The sequence below is a fragment of the Chiloscyllium punctatum genome, chromosome 24 (genome assembly GCF_047496795.1).
Source record: "Chiloscyllium punctatum isolate Juve2018m chromosome 24, sChiPun1.3, whole genome shotgun sequence".
NCBI classification, from domain to species: domain Eukaryota; kingdom Metazoa; phylum Chordata; class Chondrichthyes; order Orectolobiformes; family Hemiscylliidae; genus Chiloscyllium; species Chiloscyllium punctatum.
In genome coordinates, this window is record NC_092762.1 from 77,867,601 (window position 1) to 77,881,034 (window position 13,434).

The 13,434-nt window shown below is 39.2% G+C and overlaps 1 protein-coding gene across 1 annotated transcript in view; it reads right to left on the reverse strand.

The window, feature by feature from the left end:
- Positions 1-13,434, reverse strand: part of LOC140494725 (calcium/calmodulin-dependent protein kinase type IV-like) — a 145,496-nt gene that overhangs the window by 14,658 nt on the left and 117,404 nt on the right. The window contains exons 6-7 of the mRNA XM_072594263.1: positions 10,554-10,644; positions 9,289-9,363 (exon numbers count right to left, since the gene is read on the reverse strand). Coding sequence (XP_072450364.1) covers positions 9,289-9,363; positions 10,554-10,644 — 166 coding nt within the window. The remainder of the gene's footprint in view (positions 1-9,288; positions 9,364-10,553; positions 10,645-13,434) is intronic.

Here is a 13,434-nt window from a genome sequence, read left to right on the forward strand (position 1 = left end):
TCAAAAGAAAAACGAACAGTTACACTAATTCCTTTGCATTGTCCAGATATTTCTATTACTTGCAGGCATAGTGGCTCTGCCCACATCAGGCATAGCACTGCAAATTTAGTCTAGACGCAGTATATTTAGCCTTCTCATTCTACTTTCTTGCTGGATCATTTGGTGGACCTCCATTTGGAGGGTGACTTTAGGCTAATCATCCTTTTAATTAGAGGACTTGAGGTGATCTACACAATAATGAAATGGAAATGATTCAGAGCCTTGCATCTCTTTTTTTTCAGGTACTATTCACCATTTGCAGGTCTGCAGAATTTCTAGCTTCTAAATCAGGCAGATTCAGGTCATCAGATATTGCATGCTATGCCTCATTAATGTCTGGAATCAGGGTAGAGGAACATGAAGGAAAATAATACCTACTGTATTGACTAGTTCTTGTAGTATGTTATTATCCAGCTGTGGAAATGCATGTCTCCATGTATATTGTGGACCTGAACTTGAGATGTCATTGTGTTCAAGGCTTATCTGATAAATGTAAGAAAATTGGAATTCTAATAGGTGTAATGATTTGAAGTACAAGCTTACTGCTCTCACAGATTTTTAAAAATATCGTATTGGTGGCATTAAATAGGGAAGTGAACAGCGGGAAATCTATGACTCTGGTAAACTTTAATTAGAAGATAATTTTAAAAGATGTGCTGTAGAAGTTTGTTTTCTCTGTAATAGGTTTGCAAATATTAACAAACAGTTTTATATATTCCCTCTGTTCTATATATTTGAAATGAATAAGAAGGGTAACAGGAATATATTCATCCCAATTTTTTAAAATTTCAGAATCTTGATGTAAGCATAAGCTGACCGAGATAAACAATGCTGCAAAGGGTATTTGATTCACCTTTACTGTTAATTATAATCTTGTTTTCTGTTACAATAGTTGTTAACCATGACAGGAAAGAGATTACAGCAACATCTGTCCACAAAAAAGGGACACTTGACACTACTCAATCTGTGATTATCTCACATCTCGTAGAAACTCCTCCCAGTTGGGGAACACTTCAGTGGTCCAGGACATTCGACCTCGGACCTTCGGGTGACCATCCTGCAAGACGGACTTCGGGAAAGGCAGCAGCGAAAAGTGGCCGAGCAGAGGCTGACAGCTAAGTTCTGTACTCATAGGGAGGGCCTCAACCAGGACCTTGGGTTCATGTCACACTACAGGTGACCACCATTGCACTATACACACACACAGACACTCCTACACACACACATGCACAGGCACTCCTATGCACACACATACACTCGGACACACGTATACATAGACACGCACGCAGACATGCACACACACCTTTACAGACACACACACTCCCACACTCACATATGCACCCCCTCACAGACTTAAGACACTCTACACTCACATACACAAACGTATACACTCTCTCTCACAGACACTCACAACCTCCCAACCCAGACACACACACATACTCATATACGTTTGTGGCGTGACTTTGTACTTGCACAGTTACATTGTACTTTGCTTAAAAACTGCATGAATTCATGTAAGACTCTGTTATCTCACATTTTAGATGAGAATCAGTCTAAACATCATGGCACAGACAGAGAACACAGGGGGCTAACACCTTCAACATATTGTCTAGCTAACGCCAATTATTACAGTTAATCTGAGAATGCAACTTTAAAAAAAAAGTTTTGTGATTTACACATGAAAGAAATGAAACTATCATGGTATTTGAACAGATGAAAGGCTTGACAGACAATCAAGGTATTTTTCAATGTCTAATTTCAGTTACATCACACTGTAAACTTTTGCTATAAATTCTGTGTCTTACAACTGTGTCCTCCACAACCACCTGATGAAGGAGCGGTGCTCCAAAAGCTAGTGCTTCCAATTAAACCTGTTGGACTATAACCTGGTGTTATGTGATTTTTAACTTTGTACACCCCAGTCCAACACTGGCATCTCCAAATTCTGAAAACGAGATATACTAGGACTCTACTCAACTTTTGAAAGTTCCAAAACGTACTTGAATCATATGTATGCATTTACTTAGGCATCTTCTTTTTTGCTAGCATATATATCATTTAAACTTCAGCAAATAAGAACAGAGAAATGGCATGTGGTTGTCGTGATGAGTATCGAGGTTAGGTTTGAGTGTAGTATGGTAAAGTGTCAAGGTGTCAATCCTAAGTGAGATTAATTTGCAGGAAATGCTCAATACCAGTCAATGGATGTTGAACTAAACCACTTATGTTTATTTTTCGAAGGAGATACCTGCATGCAATATTTATCTCATTATCAGTGGAAAACAGCCACCATAATGAGAATAAACTCTTGAGTGGGCTGCTGATTGCTGTGGTTAGAGTAGTGAATTTGAAAACCTACTTGAACCAGGCTGTGACAATGGAATGCTGTCACGGAGAGCTGCACAGGTATGGTCCATTTGATTAGCTAGTCGGTAGGGGAGACAAGTCAGCAAAACCAAAAAGGTAGTTAGCAAGTAGGGGCCCAGAGCCGAGAAGGTGCTTGAAAATCAGTGAGAGTGGATTGCAGACTCGAGGGAGAGAAATGCCAATAAGGGCTGAAGTTTAGGGATGGAGCCAAAGCAGGCCATGTGTGGAAACCTCACTACTCTTTTGAATAGCAGGGGAAAGCTGAAATGCTGAAGTAAAAAAAATGAGAAAATTTTAATTTAAATCATTCTTAACAGTTAAAGAAAATTGGCAGTCTACAGAAAACTTTTACAAACTATGTGAATAAGTGTTTAATGATTAGTGAGAAGTTACACATTACATGAAATATGCACATTATTCTAATGGAATTTCCTCTCAGAAAGGGATTTAAATAAGAATTTTGAATGCAAAGTGCTTTGAGCATTCCTGTGACTCTGCTATTTGAGGATGAGTGAGCACCTCTTTCCCATGTTTCAACATTCATTCACTTTAATTTCTCTCCCATCTGTTATCATGCTTTCTCTGAGTTTATCTTCTGAATAAGACCCACCTCTTTCTGCCTTGATCGTATTCCAGTTAACTTCCCTTTCTGGGTTTCATGTCAGCTGATATTGGCTGTGAACAATTCCATCTCCTCTGGTTCTGTCTCCTGTCTCTTCAAATCTGCCATTATCATACACCTCTTCAAAAAACAAATCCTTGACTCTATTGTTGTGACAAACTTTCCCCAGCTTTAAATGCCCTTTTCTGCCAAACATTCTCAAACATATCAACTCTCAATCCATGTCTTTTTTTCTCATGAGTCGATGTTTCTAAAGTTTAAAACAGGTCTTCACCCTTCTCATAGCACTGAATCTTTCTTAATTAAAGTCCACTGTGGTTATGACAAATGGAAGATGATTCTTCCTCATGCTTCTCAGCCTGTGCATAAAATTGACACAGTAGATCATACTATCCTTTTCCATTACCTCCACCACATTGCCAAACAGGCTAGGACTGCCACCCCAGGCTTCATGATTATCTTTCCAATCAAAGCCAAAGAATCATTTGCAATGGCTTCTCCTGACCACTACCTCTCAAAGATCGATCCTTGGATGGTCCAATTTGTCAATTTAAATGCTGCCCCAAATAAAGAGATACCAGCTTTCACATAAACACTGATGACTTCCAGATTACCTCACCAGCACTTCTCTTGACTCCTCTATTGCCTTTGATTTGTCAGGTTGCTTGTCTGATGTCCAGTACGAGTTGAACAGGAAATTTCTTCAAAATAAATGTTCTGAAGAGTGCAACCATTGTCTTTATTCTCTGCCAAACGCTCTGTTCCTTAGCCACCTATACCATCAGACTATTGTTGAGCTTCAGAATCATGTAATTCTGTATAAACCCAAGGTGAACGTCTGATCCCACATTCATTCCATCATCAGCTTTGTCTACTTCCACATGCATAACATCATCTATTTCAGCCCCTGTCTTAGCTCATGTGCACTACAAGTTATTACCAATGGACTTAAAGGATTTAGTGATAATGCAAGAAGGCAGAATTGTGATGGAAGGTCAGCCATTATAGTAATGAATGATGATACTTGTTTCAAAAACCTACAGCTATTCCTACTTCATATATTTTGTATGTTCTAATGAAAGCCTCATTTATGCCTTTGTTACTTTTAGATTGGCTATTCCAATACTCTCCTGGTCAACCTCCCATCTTCGTCTCTCCATAAACTTCAGCTCACCAAAACTCTGCTGTTATATTCTAACTCGCAGCAAGTCCTTTTCATCCATCACCTCTACATTTGTTGATTTGCATTAGGTTCCAGTCTATCAATGCTTTGATTTTAAAATTCTGATTGTTCTTTTCAAATCTATTCATGGACTAACCGTTAGAAATCTGCAATTCTCATTTTCTGGCCTTTTGCACATATCTATTTTAACCATCATTGGCAAGTGTCTCATCAGCTGGCTCAGTTTTAAAATCTAGAATTCTTTCCTTATACCTCTTTGCCTCATTAGCACTTGCTTGTCCTTTAACATACTCCTTGAGGCTTAATGTCTCCATATGTGGCTTGATGTCAAATTTTGTTTGATTACACTCCTGTCAAACCTTGAGACTTTTTGTTACACTTTAATTACTGACCCTGATTGGCCGGATACTGGGAATATTTGCACATACACATTTGACTGCATCTGGCAGTGCATAAACTACTTGTCTTGCTGTTAATGTCATTGATGTGCAGCCATCAGCCAGTGCCAGTCATGGTTTGCACCTGCAAGAGTGGTGACATCATTCACTCAGCAACTCTCTCTGGCATGCCCTGCCTGTGAATCACCTACTTCATCCTGCTGTCCCCAACCTTTGATGCTCCAAAATTGTGAGCTGTGGTCTTTCTAGCAAAGGTGATAATCAGTAATTTCAAGGTGCCAAAATAATACTGCCTCTCACTACATGCATGTCAATTTCTATTTCTTTCCCATTACAATCAGCTTTTGCAAAGGCCTAATGCATAAAATTATACAGTGTGCATGTCTGCAGTCTGAGGAATAATGCACAGTAAAAAAAATCTCTTTAGCAAAGTTTACTGATTGCAATTTGTTCCAACTGAGACTAATATAGTGTTCTAATCCAGAGAGAATTCCAATTTAGAATTGCCAGTCACACTTGCTTCCACATACTGCATTTATCAATACACAGGGCCTTGTTCTTTGTAGATAGAAATAACATGTTCACATATTATGCCTGCTTCAACTCACAAAATAGATGAGAGCCATTTGCTGGTTCACTTCTTGGGGAAGTCCCTTGACAATACCAGCTTATCTACCTGCCTTATTTAAAATTTAACAAAGTTAAACATGTAGTTAACAGTCAGTCATCATGCATGGCAATATTAAACTAATCTGAAGGTAAATGTGATGTTGCCTATTTAGGCTCATTCAGGCAAAAGAGAAAACACAAACTCTTTGCTTCCATATCACATCACCTAATTGTTTCTTACATAACTCCAATTACCTCATTTTGAAGTCTGCTTGAAGTATTGTCATTATTTGTATGAACAAATCTTTGTGATATTAATCCAGTGTTTGATAGCACCATCTTGAATCTCTGTCCTTTAAGATCATTAAAAGCTTTAAGTTAGTGAGTCATGTGATTGTGGATATTATTAAAGCTGCCATTGCAATGATAGTCCCTGAATTTAACCACCATGGCTGATGAACAGATAGCATGCAGACCCTTACAGAACTATACAGTATTTTGATAGACGTTATGGTCAGACAGTGAAGCCCTTGCACCAGGTAGAATAAGGCCTCATTGAAATTCAGATGTCGAGCCATAATATCATTTTGATCTTGACTATATAATCGATGGTCAGCCTTGACCGGAGGACAGCAGGTAGAAAGGAGTCTCAGTCTAGATTAGAGTGGTGCTGGAAAAGCACAGCATCCAAGGAGCAGGAAAATCCTCTACCTGCCTGACCTGCTGTGCTTTTCCAGCACCACTCTAATGTAGACTCTGATCTCCAGCATCTGCAGTCCTCACTTCTGCCATAAAGGCATCTCAGGTGAACAGTAAAAAGGTAAGCAGTTTCTAAAAATGGTCCTGAGGGCAGTACGACTGTCTTCTGTCCACATGGAAACAGAAGGCCTTTGCTCCTTACAGCAATTGTTCTCCATTCCAGCACTACCACCCTTCCACCACTGACTGACTGCTGGGCACTGCTGCCAGAGTTGCCTCTGAGGCAAGCCTGATGTCATGTATTGGCGCTGGGTTTGGAGAGGAGTTGACTGTGGTCTATTCAAATAAAGCTCAGAAATGAATGACTCAGACCTCACACTGGAAAGGCAAGGCGAGGTGAGCTTAATGTTCTGATCACCAGTTCCACATTAGCTTCTCTATCTCCTCAGTTAAAAGGTGGGCTTTGGTCAGAGATAATTTATTTTGCAATATATATCACAAAAGGTATCATAGTAGCAAGAGTGAGTTGTCACAGTCTTACATTTGCAAAGTACATGCAAATTTCAGTACACTCTTGCAAAAGTTAAAACCAGTGACTGGTTCAGGAGGGAGGATTGGGCTATTAGGAATGTTCCGGGGCAGATGAGATCTGTGCAAGGAGGATGGGTTACACTTTAACTGGACTAGGATCAATATCCTTTTGGGGAGATTTGCTAGTGCTGTTGGGGAAGATTTAAGCATAGCTAAGAGGAAGTTATAAAGGAAAGTGAAACATAGCAGAAATCAATCCGAGAATCAACCAAGGTCAAATTAAGGAATAGTGTTGAAAAGGCAGAATTAAAAAGCACTTTGAATGCACACAGCATTTGCAACAAGATAGATGAATTGAAGGCACTAGTAGAAGTAAAAAGGTATAATTTAATTGTCATTACAGATATTGTGACAGTAGGATCACCAACTGGGAACAAAGGGTATTTGCCATTTCGGAGAGATGGGCAAACAGGAAAAGGAGGTGGGGTAGAGCTGATCGATTTGTGAAGATTTGATAAACCTGACAGACTCTTTTAAGCATTTTTTTAGCAGAGTTGATCAGGGGGAACTGGTGGATGTGGTGTATTTAGACTTTCAGAAAGCTTCTAATAAAGTACCACATAGGAGGTTAGAAACAAAATTAAAGTACGTGGAATGGGGTCATAGACTAGTGCGGATTGAGGTTTGGTTATCGGCATAAAGCAGACAGTCGGAATAAGTAAGTCATACTCTGGTTGGCAGACTGTGACTAATGGAGTACTGCAAGGATCAGTGCTTGTATCCAGCTGTTTTCCATTTATATTAAGGATTTAGATGTGGGGCCTGGGGTGCGCACACTTGCGATTCAGTGGTAGTACTCCCATCTCTGGACCAAGGGACCTAGGTTCAAGTCCCACCTGCTCCAGAAGTGTGTAGATAACATCTCTGAATAGGTTGACTAGAAAACATATAGATGTTAGGACTAATTGTGACATTTTCAAGTTTGCAGATGATATGAAACTTGATAGAGATTTGAATTGTGAGGAGGGACATATTCCACAGTAGAACAAGCTGCCAAAGGAAAGTAGGCAGTGCCACATCACTAGAAATAATTTGAAAATTGTCATCATCAGGATTGTCATTTTCAGTGGGCCATGCCTGTTGTGGCCAGCCCTACCCATCTAAATGCTGGCAGAATATGGTTGTTAATTTTCTGACCAAAGCAGAATCTCTCCCTGTGTCGCATTCCTCCTTTTTATGACACTTCTTTAAATTCTACATATTTGACCAAGCACTTGGCCATCTGACCAATGCCTGCTGAATCCCAACCTTATGTTCTTCTCTTTTTTTAATGCTCCTGTGAAGCACCTTTACATGATGTTTCTTTACATTGAAGCTGCTATCGAAACAGAAATGGTAGTGCTGGCCCTCTTGTGTTAACACCATCCTGTGCTGGCACTTGGCTTGCACAGTAAATCAGATTGGTTTCAGCTGAAACACTTGGACCAAGTATGGCATGGGTTTCCTCCAGGTGCTGCAGTTTCCTCCCACCATCCAAAGACGTGTAGGTTAGGTGGATCAGCCATGGGAAATGCCGGGTTACAGGATTAGGGTAGGGGGTGGGTCTGGATAGGATGGTATTTGGAGCATCAGGTGAACTCGATGGGCCAAATGGCCTGTTCCACCACTTTAGAGATTCTATGATACAATGATTTAGAAAGCCTTACTGAGTCAGCAAGTGTATGGCAGGTGAAATATGTGGAGTGTGGATAAATGAGGTTATCCACTTTGATAGAAGGAATGTAGCTGTATGGTATTTCATAAATAATGAGAGATTGGAAAGTGTTGATGTCCAAAGGGACCTCGATGTTCTTGATCGTAAGTCACTGAACCTGGAATGCAGATGCAACAAGCAATTTGAAAGGTAAATGTTAAGTTAACCTTTATTGCAAGAGGCTGTAAGTAAAGGAGCAAAAATGTCTTGCTTCACTGGTATAGAACACTAGTGAAACTACACCTCAAGTATTCTGGGTAGTTTTGTCTCCTTGTCCAAAGAAGGACATACTTGCCGCAGATGCACTGCAGCAGAAATTCACCAGATCTTTTCCCTGGGATGATGGGACTGCCTCATGAGGAGAGATTGGACCTGTGTCCTCTGAAGTGTAAAAGAATGAGAAATATATAAAATTCATAAAGGGATGGTCAGAGTAGATGCTGAAAAGATGGTTTCCCTGCCTGTGGGGTTTAGTCTCAGAGAACACAGTCACAGAATGAAAGATAAGCTGTTTAGGACTGAGATGAAGAGATACATCTTCAGTCTGAGGGTGGTGCTGTGGAAGCTCAGTCATTATGCAAGATCCAGACAGAGATTGATAGATTTTGAGCTACCAATGACATCAGGGATAAGGGGATAGCAGAGGACCTTAACATTGAGGTAGCTATCAATCATGATGCAGAATGACAAAGCAGATTCAAGGCTTTCTCCTATTCCTATATTTTATTGTCCAGACACCAAAGGATCTGCTGTGGAACAGAGTGGTGATTAGTGCTTTACTTAATCAAGTTTACAAGAACAAAGCATTTGTTAGCCATTCAGTAATTTAAGTAGTTGAATTACCTTGATTCTCTGTCTCATGGGAATATTCCACTATCATTATAAATGGTAATTTGCTCCTGTAGAATAATGTGAGATTGTCAAGTGAGCATTTTACTCTCAGCATGATTTGCTTGCTCCCCTTTATCCAAATAAACTCAATTCAGTGGAAGTGTTTGGCATATGATTTTTAGAGTTTTGTGGTCAAGTATTCTTGCATCAAAATGTCAATGTTTGTTAGACATTCAATGAAATCCTACTTACTTACCGCAATATCCAGGAGTCCCACAAACTGTCTTCATGGTAACCTGCTCATTCAGAATTTTGGATAGACCAAAGTCAGCTAAATCAACAAAAAACAACAGGATCAATGGTGAATATTCTATTTGTACAACATGTTTGTGCTTGTTGTTATTGTCAGAACAAGGGTCTGTGTCATTGCCTAGAATAGTTAGCAAATATAATGGTAGCATCAATGCTGTAAAGCCAACATTTTCATATCCGACGGCCTAGTGATCTGTGCATCTACTTTAATAACTGCCTTTTGAAACAGACGAAAGGTTCGGGTAACTCAACAATACAGATGGCTCTTGTTGCTAAGGACAACAGTATGTTTTTTAAAAATTATTTAGTTATAATCTGAAAGGTTCCATATTGTTAAGAAAATCAAGAAAAATAGAGAGGAAACAGCATTTTAATCTTGGGCATTTTTGCAGGATAGTGGCTATCTCAATAAGGCTTTAGTAAGAAATAAACTACACATCAACTGAAAATAAAAACAGAAACAGCGTGGTGTCCATGATCTTAAACAAGTGTATTAAAAAATCTAAAACTCTGGGTAGAGATCAAGAGAAAATGTTCTCAATCATTGACAGTACCCAGAAAATTAGATCTTCCTTGTCAGAACGTCATCTACATGTAAAAGGAGTCTGTACTTAAAACATTAACTAGTCTTCTCTTTTCAAATCCAATCTACGATGTTTTGTATTTTTATTTAAATAAAATTTGGAGAGTTTTTCAGAAACCTTCAAATTCAGTTTGAGAGAGAAAGCAACTGGGGTCTCAAAACCAATGTTCACAACATAAATTACAGAGATATGAAGAAAGTGTGTCTAAAACGGGCTGATGTAAATTGGAGACCTGTAGCCCTGGACTAGGAGATCTTTCCTGAATATTTTCCATTAATTCCTGTGAGAAGGTGTAAGTATGTGCATGTTATGTGGAGCCAGAATTGACCTTAGCTCTGTTTCTTCAGCAGTGAACAACATACTGTCACTTGATCACAGAGTCAGTTCTTATATGGAAAATGGTTTTTACTCTGAGATACAGGATTTAAAACAAAACACATTTGTTAAACAGGTATGAGAACTTTCCTATTGTCATGGATAGCAAGACTGTGAATTTGTTGACAATTTTGCTATTCACAGAGCGAATAGGAAATCTGCTGTATTGCTAAGGAATTCCATAGTTTCTCCCAGCTTCTAGGTATGGCAAACCTTCAGTTACTTGTGATTATTGTACATTGAGGCTTACCTATTTTCAGTGGTGCTTCTGATGATAGATCTGCATATAGGAGGTTTTCTGGTTTCAGGTCTCGATGTACCACTCCATTCTCATGTAAATACTGAAAAGATATTGAAAAAGAAATTAGCATTTCACATTAACAAAATAACAGTACCATAATTTTGTACTTGAAAGGCTTTTGGCCAACTAATGTACTACTGATATTTGTTTCTGATTATTGCAGTAAATTGCAGCCTCTCCTGCTTGAAGCAGTTGTACAATGATGTAACGGATAGGTTTCCCAGCATTGGCACAGCAGAGAATTTCACTGCTGTTGAAAATTACAAAAGGGACTTAAAAATTAAAAGGTCATGATTGAAGTATGTTGACAGAGATTAGTAATGATATCCGTGCTAAGATTGCACATGTGCTATAATGTGATTTATTCTTTGTTTCCTGTGTTTTTGGGATGACTTTTCTTGTATTTATATATAAACTCTTTGGTTCATGGGAGATTTACACAGATCTGAATACAATCTGTCCTGATATAACGTGATAGTTCCTGTTCCCATGTGATCAAGTGTTATAAAACGATCGTGTAATAGCAGCTTCATTTAAACCAACGGGACTGAAATTGTGTTATAGCCAATATATGTAAGGTAAGCTCACATTCTATAATCTCAGTTCTTCAATCGCGTTATAGCCAATTTGTGTTGAAGAAATGCTCATTATAGCAGAACTGACTGTACCAAAATAAGGTGTATTGGAAAGCATGCCTGACTTTCTTGCATTCCTGCTGTGCTTGGGAATTGCATACAAATACAGAGCCAGGAAATGCTCTCCCTCCCTTTAGTTGTTTTGTTTTTATTACATTGGGTTAAAAGTGTTTCACAGATTTTGTTTTTCCAGAAAGTATAAAGTCTGTGGCTTTAACAATTGCAAGTTTCAGTAACTGTTCAAGCCAATTTTAATTGATTTTATATGTGGCATTCAGGAGGGAGGATGATGTTATTACATAAACCGTTGTAAAGCTGGAGTAGTTTTGTATCTTAGCTCGAAAAACAGTACAGCCCAGAACTCAGAGGTTCTTATCCTTGGAACTGGTAACAACTGTTTTCATGGGGGTGGGGGTGGGGGTTGGGAATGGGGACCGGAGGCATTTTACACAATGGTATTTTACTGAGACAGCTGCATAGTTAAGAAGTTCAGGTGCCTTCAAACAGAAACAGTTTTGGTTACACAGATTTCTGAAACATGACTTCTGCGCTTTCGACATTTGAGGGAAAGGTCTGAATCTGCCCAGAATTATTTAGAGAGATAAATTAATCTCTTGGATGAGGTCACATACTTCTTTTACAGAGGTCAGAATGTGTGTAAAATTGGATAAAGGCTTTGAAGATGTAGTTAGTTAGATTCTTTGTTTAAATTTTGAAAAAGAAAAGTCACTCAGCTTGCATTTGGAAAAGCATCTATGCTTGATATTTCAATAAATATTTGTTGATATGAGCATGAGGCTTACCATCATATGATTAATGCACCTTTTCTATTTCTACAACTTTTCATTACCATAGTGTTAGATCTGTAAATTTGAAATTTCACAACTCAGAGAAGTTATAGCTGTTTTTAAATGGGTTGGGGGAGCATGAATACATGTGTTGGTTTTAAAGGGGACTAAATAATTCAAAGAAATCTTTTTCTCATCAGGGATTAAGTAATTGAGGGAATTTAAGTTTCTCGGATGGTCTTTTGTCAATGACATTTTTATTTTAAAATAGTGAAGTCTATAATAGACATTTAGAAAATTATTGTTTAATCTCACCATGGGGACTGAGGTCTTCCCATGGTGAAGATTAGGTGAGTTGGCATGGAGGGAATAAAGGACCATGAACAGTGGTTGGAGTTCATAGATTGGCAAGGAAGGTATGAGAAGCAATTGAGGTTAGTTTATGGGCCTTGCATTGCAATAGAGATGTGGAAATGGTTGAAGTGGGTAAAGGGTTGGGGTTATCATGTAGGCAATGAGATGCAATTGGGTGTGTCGTAGGGTGGTGCATCCGGAGATTTTATCAGTTAACACTCTAGTTCTCCATCCACCCTCTGGCTGCCTCTATACAGTGTCTAGGAGCAGAATGCCCTACTTCAGTTTGCACCTATTCCCCAGTTCATTCCTGATGAACAGCTTATGGTTGAAACGTCGATTCTCCCGCTCCTTGGATGCTGCCTGACTGGCTGTGCTTTTCCAGCACCACACTCTTCGACCCCATTCCCCAGTATTAAAGATTAGAACAATGGAGTTGTTCTCAAGCTGGGTTTGTGGAGTTGGGAATTTCCCAACCAGAGTAAAATTTTTGCCCCACGACATTGTGGATCCGACTGTTTTAGCAGATTCTTGTGCTCACATTTTGAAATCCCACTGAAATGGCCAGAAACCTGGGAAACTTAGAGGCTGGGCTTTGAGATTCTCTCATCAGGATTCTCACACCTTTGGTATTCGTAGTGACACCTTTTATGGAGCTGTTACCTTTTCTGTCATCTGCTATTTGTGAAACTATTGGTCATTAGCGGGCCGACTCAGGATAACAAGGTCTACATGTACTCCAATCTTCAGTCCTTAAACAAATTATGAGGTGCTATTATTAAAGATTTTTGAAAATTATACCCCTCTGCTGGACCAGGCTTGACTTAATACAAATAGTTACTTTCCTTCCTGCTGCAGACTCAGTCTAGCAGCCCTGTCCCCACTGTCAGGACTCCACTGGTTCAATTAATAATGGAGCAACTATGACAGAGTACATTCTGTGTCCTTTTTTCTCACAGTGCTTCTCCAAGTTGGTGTGGAACATGGATGATTTTGGATTCATCAGCCCTAGAAGGGGGTATTGCGATGGGTGGGAATAAGCAGGAGGTTTCT